The following is a 26,539-nucleotide window of genomic DNA, read 5'->3' on the forward strand; positions in this document are numbered from 1 at the left end:
CAGATGCAAGTACATACAAAAGGCTCCATTTTTTTTTTTACTACCTTCTCTCAATGTCTCCCAGAGCCACCCTTTCATGATGCTTTCTTCAAAGTCTTCACAGCCATGACATTAACATAGTATTTTAAAAATTTGTTGGATAGGTGCCAATTTTGGAAGATGTAGTCAAAGACAGCAATTACTTCCCCCTCCACTCTTGTCATCCAGGACTTACCACTGTGGGCACACAGATCTGAGTGAGAGAGCTAGAGAAGTCAGGCCACACATGTGCAGTGACCCATCCAGCTATTTACCAATTAGGTAAGTCACTCTTCCCCTAGGGAAACATGAATTAAAGGTATTGGGGAGAAAGGTGGAAATTTTCTCCCCCAAGACATCTGATGGTTTTTTTTTTAACATCTGACAGTTTTGTAAGGCCTAAAGCTTATACAATTTGGATGGTCCTCTTTAAAGACAAGAATACAAAATTACAAGTGTAAAATTGGGTAGAAGGTTTGGAAGATGCCTGAGCAAGTGAAGGTCCTGAAACTTAAGTGTTATAGCTTTAAAAATTCTCCTCTGCTCTTCAGAAGGTAGACATATCTATTTTTATGTGTGCATCCCCTAGGATGCTATCAGATACAACAATTCAACTTGCAAGCAAACCAACTTGAACTGGCTTCAATAATAAAGAAGAGTAGTGGCTTACCATAATTAAGAGTCCAGTTGTTGGACAGGCTCTGTGTTTGGTCATCTATCAGCTTAATGTCATAATGACCCAGTTTCTTTCCTTCTCTCCTCTGTGCTGTCCACAGTACCTATTCATCCTTAGGCAGCTCCCTTCAAGTTTACAGCATGAATGCCAGCAGCAATGGAGACTAATAGCTTACTCTTTCCTGGTAAAAGAGAAAGGACAATTGCCTCAATCATAGAGCAAAAACCCTGAGATTCAAACCATGGCCTACTGAATTCAAGAGTCCGAGTGACTAAGGCCGAAGCCAAGCATGGTGGCAAGAGGACTAGGGTAACCTTAAACATCAGGCCAACCCGGGCCCACCTCCAGAGATGAGGCTAAGGATGGGGACATGGTTCATCCAAATCGCATGTCTGCTGTATAATGGAGGAGTGGAACTGAGGTTGGCAAAACATCCACAATATTAAACCAGAGGGTAGAGCATGGAATTAGTTAAATCTATTGATATTTTACAAAATAGTCATTTGATTTACATTTCCCCTTCCATCTTCATTTTTCTCTCCCACAAGACAAAGCCCCAGGGCAGGGATCATTTGTTCGCTAGTTACCCAGCACCTAGAGTAAGTACTCAGAGTTTACTGAGGGAAAAGTGCATTTACCACAAACTTATGAGAAACAACTGGTGGGAAGCATTAAATAGGTAATTATAATGGTTTATGTAAAATGGAACTATGCAGGAATATGAAGTCAGAACAAGAAAATAAGATTTAGAGATTATTGAATTTGAACTGAATTGACGAATAATTTTCAGGTCAGAACTATATGTCTTATCAAAGAAAGTAGAAATAGACAAAAGGATTTTTTTGTAAAGTGTCTCTTCAGATTCTTACATGTCTGCGGTACCAGGGGTTCAGTAAGACATCAAAAATGATTAACAAAGTAACAGAAAGATAAGTGCAAAATAAAGGATAATTAAGATAACCTTTTGATTTTTTTTTTTTTTTTTTTTTTTTTTGCAGTACGCAGGCCTCTCACTGCTGTGGCCTCTCCCGCTGTGGAGCACAGGCTCCAGATGCGCAGGCCCAGCGGCCATGGCTCACAGGCCCAGCCGCTCAGCGGCATGTGGGATCCTCCCAGACCGGGGCATGAACCCGTGTCCCCTGCATCGGCAGCCGGACTCTCAACCACTGTGCCACCAGGGAAGCCCAACCTTTTGATTTTGACATTACATGGGGGGCAATTAGATTAAATGTGAGCAATTAATTTATAGTTTTGTAATGGAATAAAATATCATTATACCTTGAGCCAAAGGTAATAATTTGACATATTTTTCTTTATAAAAGTAAAACATAAAGCAAGTAATCTTGCTTAGTGTGATAAATAAAGCTCCTGGAGGAAAAGAATCATGTAACAGTTTTGCAAGATTTCTGATTTTCCATCTATTTCATCTTTCATTCTCTAGATTCCTTCCTGAAAATATGGATAAAAATCAAAGCTTTGAAACTCAGATTACATTTTAGATATACTAAGTCTTTTCTTCTTAATTAAACAATTCATTGGTAAATACTTCTGGTAAAATTTTTTTAATTTATTATTTTTAAAATTTTTTATTTATTTTTTTGGCCGCACCGCGTGGCTTGCAAGATCTTAGTTCCCTGACCAAGGATTGAACCCAGGTCCCCTGTAGTGAGAGCTCAGGAGTCCTCACCACTGGACTGCCAGGGAATTCCCTAAAATGTTTTTTTTTTTTTTTAAACTGGAACGTTATTTCCATATTTCTTTCTTTTTTAGTGCAAACCTTTGAACATTCAGTTTTATTAAATCAAGTCATACCTGTTCTAGGTAATGTGTTATGTGCAGTAGATTTCATTAAGGGTTGGGTGATTAGACTGCAATGATTTTAAATCACCTCAGGAACCCAGGAATGTTAGGTAGGAGATTAGAAAAGGTCCACAGCTTGCCAAGAACTTCAGCTATTCTGATAAACAATTCGATTCTGATGCTGACTCTTGCACATTAAATATGTTATCCAAGTCTTACACCTGATGCTTGCTGTGAAGATAGTATTTGAACCACCCTTCCTGCCGACATAATCATTCCTTTGTACACTTAAATACCATTTCCATGAATATGTCAGTGTGCCATAAACCATAGCAAAGTTTCCTATAGCCACATGCTTTGCCTTGGCCTTCCGTACATTTCTAGTACTGAAGAATCGAGTAGATTAAGAAAAATGATGTAGGTGTAAGAAAAAAATGCATAGGGCTTCCCTGGTGGCGCAGTGGTTGAGGATCCGCCTGCCGATGCAGGGGACACGGGTTCATGCCCTGGTCCGGGAGGATCCCACGTGCCGCGGAGCGGCTGGGCCCGTGAGCCATGGCCGCTGAGCCTGCGCGACCAGAGCCTGTGCTCCTCTGTGGGAGAGGCCACAGCAGTGAGAGGCCCGCGTACCGGGAAAAAAAAAAAAAAGCATAAAATGGTATAATTTTAGGGAAGTAGGTTTAAATTTTAATTTGCCTGAAAATAGAATCAATGGTATATAATAGTGCTTTGAAAGTTAAATGCAAAGTTATATGAAAATTAGAATTTTTCATGCCTAAGAATATCATGCTAATTGACGTAAATTTTCTGTATAAAGATTCTGATTTTGCCAGACCATCTAACCAGCAATTAATATCCTCTTACAGGGAAAAAATGTGTTTGGTGACATGTTTAAAGTGCCCTCGGTAGTATTTAAGATGAATGATCTTCAAGGATGTGGAGAAAAGGAAACCCTCATACGCTGTTGGTGGGAATGTAAATTGCTGAAGCCACTGTGGAAAAGAGTATGGAGGTTTCTCCAAAAACTAAGAATAGAACTACTATATAATCTAGCAATTCCACTCCTGGCTATATACCCCAAAAAAAACAAAAACACTAATTTGAAAAGATACATGCACCCCTATGTTTATAGCAGCATTATTTATAATGGCCAAGGTATGGAAGCAATCTAAGTATCCATCAAGATGAACAGATAAAGAAGTAGTGGCATATATATACAATGGAATACTACTCAGCCATAAAATAGAAGGAAATTTTGCCATTTGTAGTAATATGGATGGATTTTGAGGGCATAATGCTAAGTGAAATAATACAGAGAAATATATATACTGTATAGTATCACTTAATGTGGAGTCTAAAAAATAAAACAAACTAGGGAATAAAACAAAAAACAAGCAGACTCAAAGATATAGAGAACAAACTAGTGGTTACCAGCTGGGGAGAAGGGAAAGGGGAGAGGCAATAATGGGATTATATGAAATCATGTGCATGAAACTTTTGAAAACTGTAAAGCACGGGCTTCCCCGGTGGCACAGTGGTTGAGACTCCACCTGCCGATGCAGGGGACACGGGTTTGTGCCCCGGTCCGGGAAGATCCCACATACCGCGGAGCGACTTGGGCCTGTGAGCCATGGCCGCTGAGCCTGTGCGTCCGGAGCCTGTGCTCCGCAATGGGAGAGGCCACAACAGTGAGAGGCCCGTGTACAGCAAAAAAAAAAAAAAAACAACTGTAAAGCACCATAGAATTTAAAGAATCTTTCATTCAATAAAAAAAATGTTTTTAAAGATGAATGATCTTCAAACCAAATAGCTACTTATACAAAAGATGGGAATCCTCTACTTCTTTTTTCTTTTTTTTCAGACTTATTTTAAGGTCCAAGATAATTCAACCTATTTACACATTTGCACAGAGAAGCCCAGGTCTTTACAATAGCTCCTTATACCCTATATAATCTGCCCTACCCCCCTTACCTCTCAGACTTCTACTTTTTTTACCCCCTCTTCCTTCTGCTCTACACACACTGACTTCCTCGCTGTAGCCAAACATGCCAGGCACATTCTCACTGTCAACCCTTTGCCCCAGCTGCTCCCTCTGCCTGGAATACTCTTCCCTAGGCATCCACAAAACTAACTTCTTCACCTCCTTCAAATCTCTGCTCAAACATTACTTTCTCAATAATGCTTGTCCTGTTCATCTTACTTAACATTGTGACTCTCCCTACTCTTGATCCCCCTTACTCTGCTTTTTCTCTATAACATTTATTACCTTCCAACATCCTATATAAATTTTCTCGGGTATGATGTTTATTGTCCATTTCTCATCTAGAATGTAAGCCTCATGAGGGAGGAACCTCCTGTCTTTTTTGTTCCCTGCTTATTCCCAATGTTTGGAAAAATGATTAGCACATTGTAGGTGGACAGTAAATATTTTTCAATTAATGAACATTTCTATGATCTGCTTGCTCACTTTTCAATCAGGAACCACTGATATGTTTCAAAATCATGTGATATGTTTCAAAAGTCAAACTTCCTCCTCAGAGACAGGAACCCTGTCATTTACCAAAAACCAACCAAACAAACAAAAAACCCTAGGAAAACAGCCTTCAAACATCAATTCTCGTTTCCCAATATCCAGCAAAAGGATTGTTTGGTTTTTCTAACCAAGTAATACAAATGGGTAAAATTGCAATTTCAAACACACACAAGAAAAAAAAGAATATATGAAGATTTTAGTGATAGTATTCTGAGTTTTACTAAAGCATTTTAAAAAAAAAAAGCTAGTTGGATTTCAAAGAGGCTCAATCAGAAAGTAGAACCCAGAGGGTAGGATTTCCTGTTGGACTTCTAAGTAACTCATCCTACTAGGGCGACGGCGTCCATACAAGGGACGAATGCCAAGCAAATACATCTGTAAAGCTGTTTTTCAGGTGCGAAAGCCTACCCTCCTCCCAGGTTCACCCCCGGCTCTGCCAACCAGAAGCGTTTCATCAGTTAAGTGAAAACACACAGCTGCTTCCCATCAGTGAAGGAAGGTTCGCGGCTCTACCTGGACATTCCACCTGTTGTCTAAGTGCAAGGAACTGAAGCCTAAATTCTGTGCCTTGTCAGCTCGGCTGCTAAAGTCTAAATGGGTAATTCACAGTCTTTACTATCCGTGAGAATTAATTATCCCCCCTCCCGGGTATCCCCCCGCCTCGACACCTGTTCGGGGACCCCACTGTCAGGACGAAAAACCTCACTCACTTCGGCCCTGCCCTCCTTAGAGCGCAAAGACGGGTCGCGTTCGCGTGCTACGCCGCGTTTAGAGACTCTCGTGGCTTGCGCCCGTTTCCTGGGCTTTTGGTATCGAGCTGCCCGAAGGCGGACTTCGCCCTGGGCTGTTTGCGGACGCTGCACGGCCGCACCGGGCCGGGAAAGGAGTCGGAGAAGGTGCCCAGCCCCAAGCCCAGAGGTGGGCGCGGCCCTTCGTGAGGCAACTCGTTGGCTATAAGTTCCTCAGACGCACCCGCCGGCGCGAAGCTGGGGCTGGAGCTCGGGCTCGGCGCAACCATTGCTCGCGGAGCAGTGGGGGGGTGGAGGGGACCGACAAACAGCACGGTCCTAACGCAAGCGCTGACCCCCATCCTGTGGGTTCGTTCTTCCTCTCGGAAGGCTCCCTTGTCCTGCCGTGCCACCGAAAAGCCCGGCCCTCTCCATCTCCTGCGCGTCCGTCTCCCCCCGCCTCGCGTGGTGCGGTCCAGCCCGCGGGTCACGCGGCGGCGGGGGCGTGGTCTGCTCTGAGCTCAGGTGGTACCTTGTGCGGCCTCTTCTGGCGTCATTTGTAGCGGCGTTCACAGCAGGAGCGATGCTGGGTTGGAGTCGCCTAACCTTCGTCTTACTGAGCGTGACCGTCACCGGCTCGGTGGCGCAGCACGTGCCACCGGTGGGTGAGCTGGCGGCGAGGGCGCGGAGAGGGGCGCGCGGGAGCACGGGGAAGTGGGGTGCCCAGGGGCGGGGCCGGCGGGGCTTGAGGGACACCTAGTCCCAGCAGCATCTTTACAGGGGTCGGTGTTTTCCTGAGCAGAGGTGTGGGTGCAGAGCGGGCTGGGGAATTTCACCCCGGGTCGATTCGGTACAAGCTGGAACAAGGAAACCTTTTGGGGAAATCCTGATCTCTGCGGATTGGTGATTATGGTTTGCATACCCTCACGTTTGATGGATTGCATCTGTTCTACCAGTACCAGCCTCGAGCATCCAGAACTGTAAGAGAAAAAGTTCCAGTTGATTTGTGTACATGAGTAAGTGACGAACTTCCTGAGGACTTTGGCATCCTCTGCCTGGTGACGAGGTGCTGAAGGAAAAGTATTAGCTAAGGATCCTGAGGGCCCTGGGAAAGGGCGAGGCATCCCCAGTCAGGGCAATGGGAGCAGCCCAGGCCAACCTAGATGTGGACGCCTGGTCTTTATATCCGAGTCAAGTGAACACTGGGCCTGTGGCTATTTCCCCTTGAGGGAAGTAGCAGGAACACAGACTTGATAACTACAAGAGACAATGAGGGACCAGTTTCACTCTTACTTTGCAAGGGAGGAAGTTGATTCCGAGAAAATGTCTAGAAGCATGACTGAACTCAGGCTTCTGGACATCTGGTCTCGTGGTCTTGCATAATTCTCTTCTTTAAAAGCAATAAGACTGCATTTTTCTTATCAACAGATCAGATAAATAGGAACTTGGGTGCATGTGACCTAAGACTAGGTGAGGATGTTTTTGAATAGTTTAGGTAGAACATTGACCTTGGGAGCAAGATGTGCATTCTCCTCTTTTATTTTATTTCTCTACGGAGAAAAGCTTTAAGAGTAAGATCATGGTGAGATATTACTCAGCCATTCAAAACTGATACAAGATAAAGCAAGTAAAAGTAGAATACAAAATAGTATACACAGCGATTTCAGTAACAGAAAAATACACAGTATATACATGTGGGTGAGGACTGGAAGGGTATAAGGAAAAATAAAATTAGTCTGCTTTAGTGTGGGTAGGGAGTTAATTTACTTTAAAGTGGTTGGGATTATGGGAATTTTTAAAGAATTTTATACTTTGACACTGTCAATGCTTTCAGCCAAAGACCCCAGGAAACACACCTGTAGTTGAAGAAATTGGGTTTATTATTTTGCAGTGAGTGAGAATGCATGCCATGGGCAACCGTGGGGCCTCTCAGTAAAAGGGCATTAGGAAAAACCTGTTTTATAATTTGGACTTTGTGTGTTTCAGGGGCAGGTCTAAGGAATCGGGGGTTTGCTCTAGATTGGTTGCTTTTAGAAAGTGAGGCAACACTATGGGTAAAGAAGAAACAGTTATTTGTTTAGCAAGAGAAGGAGGTGTTTGGTGTTTAGCGTGTTACATGTACCTTTGTTTTTGTCTGTGCTTAGAGTCATGAAGTGGCCTTGCTTTGTCTCATTTGATCATGTCTCAGATTAACCTTCACTGAGGTGGGTATTCTGTGAGTTGTGTCTAACAAGAGAAGAGAAACGGCCTGGCTTTTGAGTGTCAGAGCAGCAAGTTAATACTGAGAGGTCTAGTTGTGGACCTCAGAACAGTTTCATATATCAATATCTGCCTTTTATTTTCGTTGTCAGTACTTTATTTTTTCAAGCAAAAGTACTTTAAAAGGTATTTGTAGAACAGGAAAAATCAACAGCCCCTCCATGAATTTCATAGTTCTTATCTGGAACAGTGGTTGTCAAATTCTAGTCTGGCCTCTGGTGTCAATTTGGGAAGCTGCTTCCACAAGTCTTTAATGAAATGAGAAAAATGAGGCCTTGAAATTATTAATTTAGAATGTTAGCTTTTATTCTGATTATGACCTTCCAATTTTTGTTGTTAAAATGTTCTTTTATGTGTGTGAGTTGTTTTGTTTGTTTTAACATCTTCACTTTGTAGAACAAAAACTGGGACTCCTCTCAGTTTTTTAACTGATCTGGAAAACCTGGGGGCCACTGGCTGACAGGATTTTGGGAACTTCACAGAAATTCAGTGACCTCATCCTTTGACAAGAATAAGCATTTTTTTTTCATTTTGAATTGTTCTGTGATAAACTGTAGCCACACATAGTAACAAAATATATTTCAAAACTACTTTTGATAAATATGATAGTGGGAACTGGCTTTAAATTACAAACAAAAATCATTGGATTTGGAATGTCTGTGGATTTTGTTTTGTTTTGTTTTTGAGGCGCTTCAGACTATGGCATATTTTAAGGTCTTCTTGAGTTATTTGATTCTATTAAGAGATGGTGGTGACAAGCTATCCCACTTCTGGGTATTTATCCAAAGAAAATGAAAACACTAATTTGAAAAGATATCTGCACCGCCATGTTCATTGCAGCATTATTTACAAGAGCCAAGACGTGGAAACAACATAAGTGCCCATTAATGGATGAATGGATAAAGAAGATGTGATTCTCACTCTCACACACACACACACCCACCACACACAATGGAATACTAGTCAGCCATGAAAAAAGATGAAATCTCGCCATATGTAACAACGTGTATGGATATTGAAAGTATTATGCTGGGTGAAATAAATCAGATGGAGAAAGACAGATACCGTATCTGTCTAATAAATGAACAAACCAAACAAAAACAAACACGTAGATACAGAGAACAGCAGCGTAGTGGTTATCAGAGGGAAAGGGGCAGAGGGAGGGTGAAATGAGTAAAGGGGATCAATTGTATCGTGATGGATGGAAACTAAAATTTTGGTGGTAAGCACTCTGTAGTGTATACAGAAGTAGAAATATAATGTATACTGGAAACTTATGTTATAAACCAATATTATGTCAATAAAAAATAAATTTAAAAAATATTTTAAAAAGAGAGATGGTGGTGACAGAAGTGGTGCAAGAAAATCTGGAGAGGGAGATGGAGATGACATCATCCAGGGCTCTGTAGACCTTGATAAGGATTTTGGAATTCATCCTAAAAACAATGGGAAGCTGTTGACTGGTTTTAAAAAAGATGTGATAAATTTCTCACTTTCAAAAGATCAATTTGGATTGGAAGGGAGCAAGGGTGGATATAAGGAGACTAGTCCAATAGCACAACCCTCCTGACTTACAGGACGGTTGTGCTATTGGAAAAGGAAAGAAGTGGATGGTTCCAGAGAAGATTCGGAGGTAGAATGAGAAGAAGGAGGGGTTGGATGGGGATGAGGGACTGGCACCTTTCTGAAGTGCTCAGCTGGGAGAATAGTGGCATCACTACAGGAATATGAGGAGGGAAGAATGAAGATCATTTTTCACTCTGGTTATGTCGAATTTCAGATGGCACCAAGACATCCAGCAGACCTTTGGGACTGGAGCTCAGAAGAGGATATTGGAAGTCGTAGGCATGTTATTTTGAAGCCCACTGGAGTGAACAATGAGCAGATAGAAGAGAAGAAGAGGCTTAGTGAAAGGCTCAGGGGACATGCATGTGTCAGGTCAGGAAGAACTGGCAAAATTAAAGCAGCAGCCAGAACTGGAGAGCAAGTGTTAGGGACGCTCAGGGGAGAGAGGGACAGGCCACCTGTGTTGAATGCCATTGAGATGTCTAGTATCTGTTGTACTTGGCACCTAGAGGTCATTGGTCACCTTGGCCAGAGCATGTTGGGAGCAGAAAATAGATTGTAGTAGCCTATGGAGTCATCAGAAGGAAAGGAATCAGAGTAGGCGAGATGGCTGTTCTCAGTAATAAATCTAAGCAGATCCCTAAAATGTGTGAAAATTAAACACACTGGCTCAGTAGTGACTTACTGAATCGAACTTATTTTTATGCATCAGCTTTTCAAGTGAGTGATAACGTTGTTGACATTAGCCACTGAATCAGGTTTTAGCAATGATTTTTACAACGTTTTCCCAAATCACTTAAACCCCGTCTGGCCTGGCCAGTTTTACTGTACTGCATTTGTTTTCCACCCAGTACTTTAAAGGAAGGAATACACAGATACCATATGTTTGCTTAGTCAACAAATACTGCACGCCTACTCTGGGCCTGACTGTTACAGATGCTGGGAACAGGTCAGTGAACAAGATAGAGAGGTCTTTGCCCTTATGGAGAGTTTGTTCACATTCCTTTTACCTAAATATTCTCAATTTAATAGGGTACCATTCCATCAAAGGTCAGAAAACAAGTGAAAAACTTTGCATGCTCATTTGAATTTGTTATATATGCAAGAAAACATGCCTTTTCTTATTCAAGTGTGTCTTGAATATGTGTCTGCTCTGTCTTACATAGAGAACACTTTAAGAAACAAATCTTATTTAGAAAATAGTTGTCGGTGAATTAAAGAACTGAATTGAAATTGTCTTGTTGGACTTCCCTGGTGGCGCAGTGATTAAGAATCCACCTGCCAATGCAGGGGACACGGGTTCAGGCCTTGATCCGGGAAGATCCCACGTGCCGCGGAGCAACTAAGCCCGTGCGCCACAACTACTGAGCCTGCACTCTGGAGCCTGCGAGCCATAACTACTGAGCCCCCGTGCCACAACTGCGGAGCCTGCGCTGTAGAGCCCGCGTGCCACAACTACTGAAGCTCACGCGCCTAGAGCCTGTGCTCTGCAACAAGATAAGCCACTGCAATGAGAAGCCCATGCACTGCAACGAAGAGTAGCCCCCGTGCAGAGCAACAAAGACCCAATGCAGCCATAAATAAATAAAGGAATAAAGAAAGAAAAGAAGGAAGGAAACAAAAGAAGGAAAAGGAAAGAAAGGAAGAAAGAAAGAAGGAAGGACAGGGAGGAAGGAAGGAAGAAAGAAAGTTGTCTTGCTGAAATTGTTCAGCTTCTTTTCCGATGGTAAGAACACTGGTGTGAGCTATATAATTAAATTACTTTTCACTGCCTTTTTCTGGTTATGTGAATAAGACAAGCACATGAGGGCTTTCTGAACTCTTTTGTACAGTCTTAGAAGCATACATTTCATTGAGGTTCTCATTCCGGAGGACTCAAATATTTTAGGGAGCTGGATGAATTATCTCATTTCTTTTAGGCATGGAGCGTTCAGGTTGCTAATGGAATAATTTTCACTTTATATTTTATTTTCCTAAATACAGTTTTGTCAAGTAGCTCTGTAGTTAGTTTTTTTTTTTAGTGAGTGGGGAGGACGTAAAGAATGATTAATTTTGAAGACGTTCAAGTTCTTATCAAATAACTAGAATAATTAGAGAATTCGCTGATTCAGGAAGTATTAACAAAACATTTTACAGAGATTTTCACCACTTTCTTTGGCTTTAGGAAGCAAAAATGAGAGAGCACACACGTGAAAGATGGAGATTTTAAGTTGGTTGTATTTTTTCACCCTTTGACAAGGTAGCACAGTATACCAAGCAGACTACCTAATATCGCTCCCTTTCATCTATTTACATTCTATACCTATCATCTGTTTAAATTTTTACTTACCTTGATAAGGTTGTCTATTATTAAAACCATGTATAGTTAAATTTGGAGATAGTAAGAAACTTTAAATAACAAGTGAGCTCACTGTGATTTTATTTCAGGTCTGTACATAGATTTTTGAAGCTGTCTTTCCCTGTTGAGGTCTCCCTTGAAAGTAAGGATGTACCTGTCTCCACTCTACCCCAAATCTAATCTTTTTGTTTAAAATGACTGTTGTTAGAGGCTATTATGCTTAGTGAAATAAGTCAAAGACAAATACCATATGTTATCGCTTATACAAGGGATCTAAAAAATAAAACAAACAAAAGAATATAGCAAAACAGAAACAGACTCACAGATATGGAGAACAAACTAGTGGTTACAAGTGGAGAGGGGGAAGGGGGAGAGGCAAATAAGGAGTAGGGGATTAAGAGATACAAACTACTATATATAAAATAAATAAGCTACAAGGATATATTGTACACTCCAGGGAATATAGTGAATATTTTATAATAACTTTAAATGGAGTATAAGCTATAAAAATTTGAATCACTATGCTGTATACCTGAAACTAATAAAATACTGTAAATCAACTCTACTTCAATAAAAAAATTTTAAAAACCAAAAAAAATGACTTCAGTACCTTATGAACACCTGAAGTACCCTGATCTTATGGCTGCTAGCTTTAAAAATTACAATCACATTTACCCTTTTACAGCCAATTTCTATGCAGATTTCATGTCTTTGTATTTCATGTTTATTTATTGCTGTCAGCATTATCATAGTAAAATGTCTTATCAATCTCAGACTCTTGCATATATGATTAGCTTGCTCTGTTACCTCTGGGGCAGTTGAACTCTCCTAATATTTGATAGAGCACTTGTAACTTCCCTCACAGTCGTAAGAAATATGCCTTGTAGTTTAATTTTATATTGGCTTTGGAACCCAGGTCATGCAGATAAAATTACTAGGGAAAGACGAGCATCATTACATTTCATTTACTCACTGAGTTGATTCTAGTGATCATCAAAAGCCCTGAAGGGAATGCAGATTGTTCCCTATTAGGAATTAAATTGAGGTTTTCTTGTTATCTCTGTGGGAAGCTATGAGAAAGATCAGGGGGAGCCTGAACTGGGGCTCTGTCACCCGTTGTGTAACCTTGTCACTAATGGAGCTGGGCCTTGCATCCAGAACATGACCCCATGACCCTAAAGTTCCTGAAAACTTGAACTTCAGTGAAAAGGGCATAAATTAGATTTTTGTGAATCAAATCACATTTTAAACTCACCAAAAGCGCTGATATTTAGAAGAATCTTATAGTGAATAAGTTAGAATGAAGTAAGAGTTGTATTTCTAAAGTTAATACTTGCCCTTCTTATTAAGTGCTGTTCGGAAAATTCGTAGTTTTAAATCAAGATGTTCTTAAGTAGAGTGTTGCTTTTTGGTGTCCATTTCCAATTTCACTAAGCAAGGACTAGTGAATTTAGAATCCCTGCCCTCCAATGCAGTCATATGTTGTTATCTTAAAATAATTTTAGATACTGACAGCTAAAAATACTTAAAATCAGGGTTTGCCTGGTGGCGCAGTGGTTAAGAATCCGCCTGCCAACACAGGGGACACGGGTTTGAGCCCTGGTATGGGAAGATCCCACATGCCGCGGAGCAACTAAGCCCGTGCGCCACAACTACTGAGGCTGCACTCTAGAGCCCATGAGCCTCAACTACTGAGCCCGTGTGCCACAACTACTGAAGCCTGTGCTCCGCAACAAGAGGAGCCACCGCAATGAGAAGTCCGCGCACTGCAACAAAGAGTAGCCCCCGCTCCCTGCAACTAGAGAAAGCCCGCATGCATCAACGAAGATCCAACACAGCCAAAAATAAATAAATAAAATAAATTTTTTTTTTTTTTTTTGCGTTACGCGGGCCTCTCACTGTTGTGGCCTCTCCCGTTGCAGAGCACAGGCTCCGGACGCACAGGCCCAGCGGCCATGGCTCACGGGCCCAGCCGCTCCATGGCATATGGGATCTTCGCGGACCAGGGCGCGAACCTGCATCCCCTGCACCAGCAGGCGGACTCTCAACCACTGCGCCACCAGGGAAGCCCAAATAAGTAAATTTTTTTAAAAAAACTTAAAATCATGTCAGGGAATCACTCTGAAAATCCTCAACATAATGTAAATAAAATGTACATGTAAATGCAGTAAATGCAGTTTTTTAATTTGATATTGTAAAATGTGTATCAAAGTGTACATAGTTAAAGAAAATCAAATAATATAGAGAGGCTTATGATTAAAAAAACCCAGCCGTCTCCCTGCTTATTCTTTCTACCCCATCCCCCTTCTCTGGAAGCAAACACTTTTTTGTTGTTTTTGTTGTTAATTGTTGTCGTGTTTTTCGAAGTATAGTTGATTTACAATATTGCGTTAGTTTCAGGTGTACAGCAAAGTGATTAAGTTATATATATTTTTTCAAATTATTTTCCATTATAGGTTATTACAAATACTGCATATGGTTCCCTGTGCTATACAGTAAATCCTTGTTGCTTATCTATTTTACATATAGTAGTACGTATCTGTTAATCCCATACTCCTAACTTATCCCTCCCTACCTCCCTCCCTTTCCCCTTTTGTAACCATAAGTTTGTTTTCTATGTCTGTGAGTCTATTTCTGTTTTGTAAGTAGATTCATTTGTATTGATATTATTTTTTATATTCTATATATAAGTGATATCACATGATACTTTGTCTTTCCGATTTACTTCACTTAGTATGATCATCTCTAGGACCATCTATGTTGCTGCAAATGGCAATATTTCATTCCTTTTTATGGCTGAGTAGTATTCCATTGTGTATATATCACTTCTTTATCCATGCATCTGTTGATGGACACTTAAGTTGCTTCCATGTCTTGACTATTGTAAATGTGCTCCTGTGAACATTGATTGAGGTGCATGTATCTTTTCGAATTAGAGTTTTCATCTCGGAAGCAGACACTTTTAACTGTTCGTACTCAAGTGATGTTCAGCAAGATACCACCTCTACTGTCCTACTAGTTATTTGCAGCTCAGTCTGTTTTGATTAATTGGTGCCCATGCCAAATTGGGTGCCGAAAGATCCAAATATCACCCCTGGTTAGCTTTATGAATACTGCTACTGATAATGTGTTTATGCTGAATTTGTCAGAATCCACTTGAGGCATTGTCTGCTCTCATACGTATCCATCTCAATGATGGATAAAAATTTAGTTTACTTTCAACAATCTTCCCTGAACCTTTCTTTTTTCTTTTTTTAAGTGTTACTGAGATGTAATTCACACCATACAAATCACCCACTAAAAGTGTACAACTTAATGGCTTCAGTATATTCACAGAGTTGTACAACCATCACTACAATCAATTTTAGAACATTTTCATCACCCCCAAGAAACCCCTCACCACTTAGCCTTAACCCTGAAACCTACTTCTCAGTCTTAGGCAGCCACTAATCTACTTTTTGTCTCTATAGATTTACCTATTCTGGACATTTTCTATAAAGTGGATCATACAATACATGTGACTGGCTTCTTTCACATATCATAATGTTTACAAGGTTCATTCACGTTGTAGCATCAGTACAGTAAATGTGCATTCCTTTTTATGACTGAGTAATATTCCACTTATGGATATACCATATTTTGTTCATTCATCACTTAATGGACACTTAGGTTGTTTCTGCTTTTGGCTATTATGAATAATGCTACTGTGAACATTTATGTACAGTGTTTTTGTGTGAACACATGTTTTCATGTCTCTTAGGTTTATACCTAGGAGAGTAGTTTGCTGGGTCACATCATAACTCTGTGTTTAACTCTTTGAGGAACTGCCAGACTGTTTTCCAAAGCAGCTGCTCTATTTTATATTCCCACTGGCAGTACATGAGGGTTCCAGTTTCTCTACATCCATGCCAACACTTGTTTTATTATTATAACTGCCAGCCTATTGGGTGTGAAGTGGTATCTCATTGTGCTGGTTTTTTTTTTTTTTTTTTGCTGTACGCGGGCCTCTCACTGTTGTGGCCTCTCCCGTTGTGGAGCACAGGCTCCGGACACGCAGGCTCAGCAGCATGTGGGATCCTCCCAGACCAGGGCATGAACCCACGTCCCCTGCATCGGCAGGTGGACTCTCAACCACTGCGCCACCAGGGAAGCCCTCATTGTGCTTTTGATTTGCATTTCCCTATTGGCAAATGATGTTGAGCATCTTTTCATTTGCTTATTGAGTTATATTTTATGTGGAGAAATGTCTGTTCAGATCCTTTACCCATTTATTAATTGAGTTGTCTTTTTATTACTGAGTTGTAAGATTTTTATATATTCTAGACAAATCTTTTACCAAATACATGCTTTGTAATCGGCATAAATGTAAGGGTTTATTTCTGCACTCTCAGTTCTATTCCATTGATTTATATCTTTATGCTGGTAGTGCACTATCTTAATTACTGTAGCTTTGATAGTATGTTTTAGAATCAGGAAGTGTCAGTCCTCTAACTTTGTTATTATTTTTTAAGAACGTTTTGGATGTTCTGCGTCCCTTGAATTTCAATGTGAATTTTAGGATCACTTGTCTATTTCTGCAAAGAAGCCATCTAGGACTTTGATAGGTATTGCATTGAATCTGTAGATCAATTTAGGGAGCATTGCCATCTTAACAATATTAAGTCTTCCAATCTATGAACAATGTATATCTTTCCATTTATTTAGGTCTTTAATTTTTTTCTACAGTGTTTTGTAGTTTTCAGTGTACAAGTCTTACACATCTTTGGTTAAATTTATTCCTAAGTATTCTGTTCTTTCTGATGCTGTTGTAAGTGGAGTAGTTTCTTAGTTTCATTTCAGTTTGCACATTGTTACTGTATAGAAATACATTTGATTGTTGTACATTCATCTTGTATCCTGCAACCTTGCCTAACTTGTTTATTATTTTTAAAAAGTTTTTAATGGATTCCTTAGGGTTTTCTGTAGAAGATAGTTGTCATCTGAAAATGAGACAGTTTTACTTCTTTTCCAATTTGGTTGCCTTTTATTTCATTTTCTTGTCTAATTGCCATGGCTCAATACTTAAGCACAATATTGAAGTAGGGCAAGTGGACTCCTTGACCCCTCTACCTTTTTCTCCCTTTTCTTCTTCAGTTCTATGTGCTTTCAGTCTTGTTTAGTAAACATTGGTAACATAATTGTAACTGTAATTGAGTCATCTATGCTTCGTATGTCTCCTTTCAAAGAATGAAGATGGTAAACAATGTTTAAAGAAGTGTGACTTGAAAACATTGGTCATTGCTCAGTGTGCTGTGATTACATGTCCTTCTCTATAATTCTAAAGCTAACGGCACTAAAATATATATATTTTATATATATATAAAATATATATATTCAAATATATTTTCTACCAAATACTCATATTCATGCCAAATGCTCATATTCATTTTAATTTGCTTCATTTTAATTTGCTTCATATTTATATTATGCCTTGTACAAATTTTTTCATTGGAGTTTCTAATTTCTTTCCCTTTTTCTCATTAGAAGAAGAAAACAAACCTATGCCATCATCACTGTATCCTGTATATTTTTCAACTTCTGACATATCTTCTCAATATTCTGTCTATTCTTCTTGAAACCTACTGAATTCCACTTCTAGTTGAGACCATTTTCTTTTTATTTGGACCATTCTTTTCCAAGACTGTAGCTTCCCCCTATAGTTTCTGGTTGTTTTTCTTTTTTCTTACACTGTGTGCCTCTTATCATATTCTCAAATTCTTCCAGCCTTTCAACTATACAGTTTATTCTGTAGAGTCCCACTTTTTAGGGCACCTGTCTCCTTGATATAATGTTGCACTATTGCTTTCTAGGTCTGTTGACTAGCTGTCACCTTAAGGGCTCCCTTTACCACTCTATGTTAAGTTGGAGCCATTCTTTTCTGGATCCTGTCCCATCTTTCTCTTGGTTTATGCCAGTGTTTTGCTAGAGTACATCTTGAAGTAATTTAAGAAAGAATGTATGGGAGGTGAACTTTCTGAGTCCTTGCAGTGACTTAATAGTAAAGACTTTAAATAAACTCAAAATTGATCGATACCTTTACCAGCTATAAAATTCTAGTTTTAAATCAACTTCCTGCCAAGTTTGGACGCATCACTCTCTTCTAGCATTTATATAGCTGTTGAGAAGTTTGGTGGAAGTGTGATTCTTATTCTTTTGTAGGAAACCCACTTCCCCTGGCCCAAACGTGGTGCTAGAAGCTTTTATGTTTTTCTCTTTATCCTTTATGTTTTGAAATAACTCAGTGATGTGTCTGACTGAAAGTCCTTGTATTCAGTCATTATTTCAAATAATCAGTAGGTCTTTTCATTTTCAGGACTCATCTCCTTTCAGCTGTGGGAAATTTTCCTATATTATTTCTTTCATAATTTTCTCCTCTTTATTGTCTCTGCTCTCTTTCTGGAAATCCAGTTAATCAGATGTTGGGCCCCATGCACTGATTCTCTAATTCTCTTATTTTTTTTTTTCCTCCTGTGTTTTCTATATAATTTTTCCCCTGTATTCTGGGAGAGATTTCCTCGCCTTTATTTTCCTATCCTTTTTATTTCAGTAGTTACGTTTTTTATTGAAGTATAACTGATGTACAATATTATTTAAGTTACAGGTGTACAATATAGTGACTTACAATTTTTAAAGGTTATACTCCATTTATAGTTATTATAAAATACTAGCTGTAGTCCTCATGTTGTACAGTATATCCTTGTAGCTTATTTTATACCTAATAGTTGGTACCTCTTAATTTCTTACCCCTCCCTATATTGCCCCTCCCCGCTTCCCTCTCTCCACTGGTAACCACTAGTTTATTCTCTATATCTGTGTCTGCTTGTCTTTCGTCATATTCAATAGTTTGTTGTACTTTTTAGATTCCAGATATAAGTGAGATCATACAGTATTTGTCTTTCTTTGTCTGACTTATTTCACTAAGCAGAAGGCCCTCCAGGTCCATCCATGTTGCTGCAAATGGCAAAATTTCTTTCCTTTTGTGGTTGAGTAGTATTCCATTATGTTTATTTACCTTCTTTATCCATTCATCTATTGATGGATGAGCAGTCATGGGTTTTTTTGCGGTACACAGGCCTCTCACTGTTGTGGCCTCTCCCGTTGCGGAGTACAGGCTCCGGACGCACAGGCTCAGCAGCCATGGCTCACGGGCCCAGCCGCTCTGCGGCATGTGGGATCCTCTCAGACCGGGGCACGAACCCGTGTCCCCTGCATCGGCAGGCGGACTCTCAACCACTGCGCCACCAGGGAAGCCCAGCAGTTATGTTTTTAATTACCTGGTTGAACTTATTTTTTATAACATCTTGTTTTTGTTTTATAGATATAACAGCATATTGAATTTCTCTTGAGGTTACTGTTAGAGTATTGAATCCGATATTAATTTATATTATTTTGTTTTATATTTTCCTCTGTTCCTTAAAGTATTGGAATATTTTGGAGCTAGTTTTTTTTTTGTTTCTTTTTTTTTTTTTTTTTTTTTTGGCGGTACGTGGGCCTCTCACTGTTGTGGCCTCTCCCGTTGCGGAGCACAGGCTCCGGACATGCAGGCTCAGCGGCCATGGCTCATGGGCCCAGCCGCTCCACGGCATGTGGGATCTTCCCGGACCGGGGCACAAACCCGTGTCCCCTGCATCGGCAGGCGGACTCTCAACCACTGCACCACCAGGGAAGCCCAGTTTTCTTTGTATTTTTCTAAATGTTAGAATAGGAGGCCTTTACTCTCAGGCAGGAGTCGTTAAACTTCTCCTGCACAGGGCCAGATAGTAAATCTTTTAGGCTTTGTGGGCCAAGAGGCAAAATCAAGGATGTTATATAGATATTTATATGACAAGAGAGAAGACAAATTCCCACAAAATTCTTATTGATGAAAATGTTTTAATAACAAGTTAGTACACTTTTTGTAATAGAGGTCTGCTAATGCGAAGAATTGAATTCTTGTGGGTTGGGCATTTGATTTTTGGGACTTAGGGTTAGTGTCCCAAAGTGATTGCAAATGTTTCTATGTTATTTCTGATCTGTAATGAGATTTTACATATTTCATCTTTGAAAATGTCTTTTTGTATAGATATATGGTAGGATGAATAATGGCTTCCCAAGGATGTCCATGTCCTAGTTCCTAGAACCTGTGAACATGTTATTTTTTATGGCAAAAGGAACTTGGCAAATGTGATTTAGTAAAGAATCTTGAGATGGGGATGTTGTACTGGATTATCCAAGGGGGCCGATATAATCACAGACATCTTTATAACAGGGAGGCAGGAGGCCAAAGAAGAGAGAAGATGCTATACTGCTGACTTTGCAGATGGAGGAAGGGAGGCACAAACCAACGAATGTAGGTGATGCCTAGAAGCTGGAAAAGTCAAGGAAACAGATTCTGCCTTGGAGACCCAGGGGAAACTCAGCTGTGCAGAACCATTTTAGACTTCCAACCTTCAGAGCTGTAACATAATAAATTTGTGTTGTTTTAAGCATTAAGTTTGCAGTAATTTGTTACAGCAGCAATAGGAAACTAATACAACTAAGTGCCACCGAAGTCTAATATCAGTCCACGAGCGTATGATTTTAATTGAGTCGCGGTATGTCCGAGAGATTTTTAGTTACTTCTCGGCATTTAGGTAGTAGGTGGAGGAGTTTTGACTGATGAAACAAAGTGGACAAAGCTGTTTTGAGGAAAGGAGATCCCAGAGAGGTTCCTGGCTCAGAATAGCATTTATTCTGGAGAGTAAGAATAATAGATGAGGATGAAAAGAGTTTAGTTGAGGGGCCAGCAAACAGAAAATAACCCCCATCCCAACCTCTGCACAGAGAACTGCATATAACATTATAGCTAAGCAAAAGACTAAACCCACACACTCTCTTCCCCTCTTCTCTCTTTTTTTCACACATACATACCACCTCAAAGGGTTTTCCTTGACAGAAACTGAAGAGATCATCTGGCAAGAGCAAGGGCAACTTGTATGGGTGTTAGTACCCTGAGTGGTGGTTGGCAAACTACAGCCTGGCACCTGTTTTTTTAAAGTCTGCGAGTGAGGGATGGTTTTTACGTCTTTTAAAAGTTGGGGGGAAATTCAGAAGAAGATTAATATTTTGTAACATGTCAAAATTTTGTAAAATTTACACGTCAGGGTCCATAAACTGAGTTGTATTGGAGCACAGCTACACTTGTTCGTTTGCATTTTGTCTGGCTGCTTCAGCACTACAGCAGTTGGGTTGTTGCAGCAGAGCCTGAATGCAGTGTGCTCGTAGCTTTCACTGCTGCTCTGCACACTTCAGATGACACTTATGCAATTGTAACTCAGCTGCATTTTAAGTGCCGCATGTATCAATGCACCAGGTTATTTTTAATCTTTAAGAAAATTACTAGTCTAAACCTATCACGTCAAAACAAGAAAAGAAGAGAAAAGTGGACTTCAGACTTGCTTTCAGGCCAAGCGGAGTAGGGATTATCTTGTTAATTAGCTGGCAAAGCATTGTGTTTATTACACAGTGACGCTAGAGTTGTGCTAAAAGAATACAGTGTATGTTGACATTACGAGACCGAGCAGTCATCACAGTATTCCCAACTCCTAGGGAAAAAAGTGGTTAGAAAAACAAGATCTAGAGTATCTCATCACAGCAGAATTTATTTACACATTTTACAAAGTAAAATGAGGCTGCAGCCAAAGTAAGTCTCCAAGTAGCTTATTTGTTAGCAAAGCAAGAAAAGCCATTTGCCAAAGATGAGTTGATGAAATCACATTTGCTTGTAGAAGTTGAAGAAATGTGTCCTGAGAAAATTTGTTTCACACTATAAGCTTTTAGCCGAGAACGGTTGCCTGGGACTTTGGCAGCAACATCAACATCAATTAAAGAACAAGGCAAATGATTCCTAGTTGTTTTTCTTGACTCTTGATACTGATCAGTTATCAATATTTATTAGAGCATCCGATGCCAAGTTTGAGACTAAAGAATTAGTCTCTATGAATAGTCTGCATAAAACAACGACAGGCAGGGACGTTTTCAAAGAAGTTGAGAATTGAGTAATTCAGAAAGACCTGAAGTGGAATCTGCCATGATGTGTAACAGTTGACAGTGGTAAAAATTTGTGTGGAGCAAAAAAAAGCTTAGTTGGACAAATGTACAAAACTTCTGAAAATGCAAGATGTTTAAAGCTTGTGGTTATTAAATATATTGTTGATTGGCAGGTACTTTGTGGACAATACTTAAATCGATCATTCTGTTATTATTCAACCATGAAGTTCTTTTGCTCTCATAGATTTTCACTTGAGTGAATTTTGTAAGAAATAGATGCTGAATATCCTGACTGCCCCTACCACTTAACAGTTAGATAGGTTGGCAGCAGTGAAGTTTTACTACAACTTTTGAGCTCAAGGTTGAGACTGAAATTTTTCTGAATAAGAAGAACCACCCTCAGTCACTATTATCGAACACTGAATGGCTTTGGAAATTAGCTTTTGCTAATTTGATACTGAATTATCAAATTGATATTATTTAATATCTAATTTTTGTATTCTAATAATTTAGAAACAGAATTTAAATGCTAATTAAATTATCGTTTGATAATTTAAGTTTACACTTGATGCTGTTACTTAATGAGGTCCACCTAAAATTACAAGGCAAAACAGTACTTATATGGGAAACATACTGTAGTATTTTGACAACAATGAGTGTTTGCATCTCAGGTCATGTCAAGCTACCTTATGTACTTCCCATACAATCAAAAGTTAAAACAGGATGTGAGATCTCATTCCCACACAAATTTGCTGCAGATATATTTTCTGAGCTCAAACTACAGTTCTAGTAGTTTCCTTCCCTACTTCGCCTCCCTCTTATTGTGGATTTATACTTCTTAAAAAAAATTTTTTTGTCTTTTACAATATTGGGTCTCCAGCAGAAAGGAGACATGAACTAGTAATAAAAGAATGATAAATCACTGTGGGGTATCTCAGTTCCCCCACCATGGATTGGATCCGAGCCACAGCAGTGAACACCCAGAACCCTAACCACTGGGCCACCAGGGAACTCGGTCCATCTACGTTCTTATATTTTCTCTTTGCTCAATATATTTGCAGTAGAAAAGGGAAATTACAATACCTGGCAAATAGTGCAAATTGCATTGAGTGAAAATGCACTTAGGTTTGAGATTCTAGAAGTTGTCAGGGGAGGAAAAGACTTCTAAGAGGCACTGAAATGGTCTAAAGTGGCAGATCATACTTAATTTTGTCTTCACAAGCTTCAGCTGTTTTTGCAGATTGCCTATTCAGTTTGTTTTTCTGAAACTTAATTGTCTTTGTTTTTTAGTGGACAGAAGACTGCAGAAAATCAACCTATCCTCCCTCTGGACCAACGTGAGTAAACATCAGATGATCAAGACTCACTCTGACCTTCGTGGAGACTTTTCTCCATGTGATGATCTCATAATAATAATGACAGTGAATAAAAACTTAAGTCATGTCTTCTTTTATCCTGAGACAAATTTTTCTTCCCTCAGGTTTGTGTATTATGCATTTGGCTAAGACTTTGAACAAATATGAAAATACCCCATGATGAAAATGTCCATTTCTAGCCTTTTGAAATCATAGGAGAAAAAAAACGATTTCCATTCTCCACTAAATTCTTCTATCTACCCCTGAGTATTTTTCTCATCATGACAAATGCAGAGGTGATTTTCTGTGGTGCCTGAGTATAAACTACTGGATCATACTGAAACAAAAAAGTGTAGGGTCTCACGTGAAACATTAAAAAAATTAACCCTGGCATGATAATCAAAGCTATTGAGGACAAAACAGGATTGGAAAACATAGGGATGGGCCAATATCGTGTTTTAGTGTGTTTACATTAATATTTTTAGTTTAGGGTTTTGACCTTTTCATATCCTATGTGGCTAAATAAGCCTGTGGGAAAGACATAAAAACAGCTCACTGGCTCAGAGGGTAAAGAATGTGAAAAAGAAGGAAGAGGTGTGTCGGGAAGGGTAACGTACTATCCCTGCTCTTCCCTCTCGCTAAAAGCTTGCTGCAGGGAAGGGAAGGCAGAGTACGTACAACTTTAACCAGTAATATCAAGATGACATTTCAGTTTTTATGGCACTTCAGGTATATATATATTGTGCTACACTTGTCTGGATTATGTTTTCTAAATAGCCTCTGTCCTAGATACAGTGAAACCATAATAAACTAAATTCTTTGTAGTTACTCGCCTTTCTGTAGAAAGAAGCAAATATTTGGCAGGAAGTATTTAGAAGTTACCAGTTTCTATGTTGCTATGAAGCCAGTGCACACTCCAGCCCTCTAGCATGGCTCGGTCTCTGAGGCTCTTCCTTTTCATCACCGCTGGCATTGTATTGATCTGCAGTGCCTTATTGATTGTGACTGTCTCTTGGCTGCTCTCTCTGCCCCAGTTCATCGAACATTTACTGAGTACCTGCCACATTTAAGGCTTTTCTGTCCCTACTCCCTTTTATGTGCAGGTGTCAGTGAACTGACTGCCCTGCACACTGTCCCTGCTTGGGCATTTAACTGGTTCCACGTTAGCGTGTGTGTGTGTGTGCGTGCACGCACATACACACATATGCAAATAAACATTTTTCTTATATTTACACATCTACATAATATAAATATGTTTGCCCTGGTGTTTCTGCTGGATTCCTTCCTACCTCACTGGCTTGTTCGCAAGACGAAAGTCCTTAGCTCCGCTCTGATCTTTGTTCTCTATGAATTACAAATGGATGTTGAGGACTCGGAGAGAAGTGTGGTATTCATATACCTTTGAATGACAACACATCCTCCTGTACCTTTTTTTTAAATTTTTAAAAATGTTTGGCTGTGTTGGGTCTTCATTGCGGCACGTGGGCTTTCTCTAGTTGCAGTGAGCAGGGGCTACTTTTCGTTGTGGTGCACAGGCTTCTCATTGCAGTAGCTTCTCTTGTTGCAGAGCACGGGCTCTAGGCGAGCGGGCTTCAGTAGTTGCATCTCGCAAGCTCGGTAGTTGTGACGCACGGGCTTAGTTGCTCCATGGCATGTGGGATCTTCCCAGACCAGGGATCGAACCCATGTCCCCTGTGTTGGCAGGCAGATTCTTAACCACTGTGCCACCGGGAAGTCCCTCCTGTACCTTTAAGACCATCCTTTTTAATCAAGTGCACAGATTCTGGATGTATGCATTGGCAGTTGTGAGGGAGGAGAGAAATACCTGTTTATCCAGCCTGACCAGTCAAATCAGTGCTGGAGGTCAAGGGACTGACAACAAGGGCATTCCTGTATCCAACTGAATCCCATTATCATTTCTTTTCTACTGCTCACTGGTGCTAGCATCTGCTGTCTTATTTGTGTATCTGTGTGTGTTGTGTCACTTGGACTAGTTGCCAAACAACCAGGTGGGTTCAGTCAATGATTAATGTTGCTTATGATGACCAGGGCACAGGAAATGCTAAGTTTCAAAAATAATTTCATGATGTTTATTGTTCACAGTAAAGGAGGAAAATATTCTATAGTGATCACTACTGATTAAATACCAATGCAGTGAGGCTACTGAAATAAGATGGCGGAGTAGAAGGATGTGCTCTCACTCCCTCTTGTGAGAACACCAGAATAACAACTAGCTGCTGGACGGTCATCAACAGGAAGACACTGGAATTCACCAAAAAAGACACCCCACATCCAAAGACAAAGGAGAAGCCACAATAAGACAGTAGGAGGGGCGCAATCACAATAAAATCAAATCCCATAACTGCTGGGTGGGTGACTCACAGACTGGAGAACACTTATACCACAGAAGTCCACCCACTGGAGTGAAGATTCTGAGCCCCACGTCAGGCTTCCCCACCTGGGGGTCCGGCAACAGGAGGAGGAATTCCTAGAGAATCAGATTTTGAAGGCTAATGGGATTTCACTGCAGGACTTCGACAGGACTAGGGAAAACAGAAACTTCACTCTTGGAAGGCACACACAAAGTGTGTGGATAGGGACCCAGGGGAAGGAGCAGTGACCCCAGGGGAGACTTAACCAGACCTACCTGCTAGTGTTGGAGGGTCTTCTGCAGAGGCGGGAGGTGGCTGTGGCTCACTGTGGGGACAAGGACACTGGCAGCTGAAGTTCTGGGAAGAACACCTTGGCGTGAGCCCTCCCAGAGTCCACCGTTAGCCCCACCAAAGAGCCCAGGTAGGTTTCAGTGTTGGGTTGCCTCAGGCCAAACAACCAACAGGGAGGGAACCCAGCCCCACCCATCAGCAGTCAAGCACATTAAAGTTTTACTGAGCTCTGCCGACCAGAGCAACAGTCAGCTCTACCCACCACCAGTCCCTCCCATCAGGAAACTTGCACAAGCCTCTTAGATAGCATCATCCACCACAGGGCAGACAGCAGAAGCAAGAAAAACTACAGTCCTGCAGCCTGTGGAACAAAAACCACATTCACAGATAGACAAGATGAAAAGGCAGAGGACTATGTACCAGATGAAGGAACAACATAAAACCCCAGAAAAACAACTAAATGAAGTGGAGATAGGCAACCGTCCAGAAAAAGAATTCAGAATAATGATAGTGAAGACAATCCAGGACCTCAGAAAAAGAATAAAGGCAAAGATTG

General features: G+C 40.4%; 1 protein-coding gene and 1 long non-coding RNA gene across 5 annotated transcripts in view; one reads left to right on the forward strand and one right to left on the reverse strand.

Moving 5' to 3' along the window:
- LOC113628787 (uncharacterized) overlaps positions 1-6,151 on the reverse strand; it is a 104,065-nt gene extending 97,914 nt beyond the window's left edge. For all 3 annotated transcript variants that reach the window (XR_003436246.1, XR_003436245.1, XR_003436247.1), the window contains exons 1-2: positions 5,738-6,151; positions 689-875 (exon numbers count right to left, since the gene is read on the reverse strand). This is a non-coding gene — a long non-coding RNA (uncharacterized LOC113628787). The remainder of the gene's footprint in view (positions 1-688; positions 876-5,737) is intronic.
- Positions 6,152-6,260: 109 nt separating this feature from the next.
- The window catches only part of ASAH1 (N-acylsphingosine amidohydrolase 1), a 46,459-nt gene continuing 26,180 nt past the window's right edge, over positions 6,261-26,539 (forward strand). Inside the window, exons 1-2 of one of the 2 annotated variants that reach the window (XM_027122673.1) lie at positions 6,261-6,416; positions 23,256-23,302. In XM_027122673.1, coding sequence (XP_026978474.1) covers positions 6,339-6,416; positions 23,256-23,302 — 125 coding nt within the window. In that variant the 5' untranslated portion in view covers positions 6,261-6,338. Of the gene's footprint in view, positions 6,417-11,287; positions 11,307-23,255; positions 23,303-26,539 lie in introns of those variants that run through there. The other variant, XM_027122674.1, reaches the window with a different exon arrangement.

This window comes from Aethalodelphis obliquidens, unplaced genomic scaffold (genome assembly GCF_003676395.1).
Source record: "Aethalodelphis obliquidens isolate GAN/ISIS:26980383/991018 unplaced genomic scaffold, ASM367639v1 scaffold25, whole genome shotgun sequence".
In the NCBI taxonomy this organism is placed as follows: domain Eukaryota; kingdom Metazoa; phylum Chordata; class Mammalia; order Artiodactyla; family Delphinidae; genus Aethalodelphis; species Aethalodelphis obliquidens.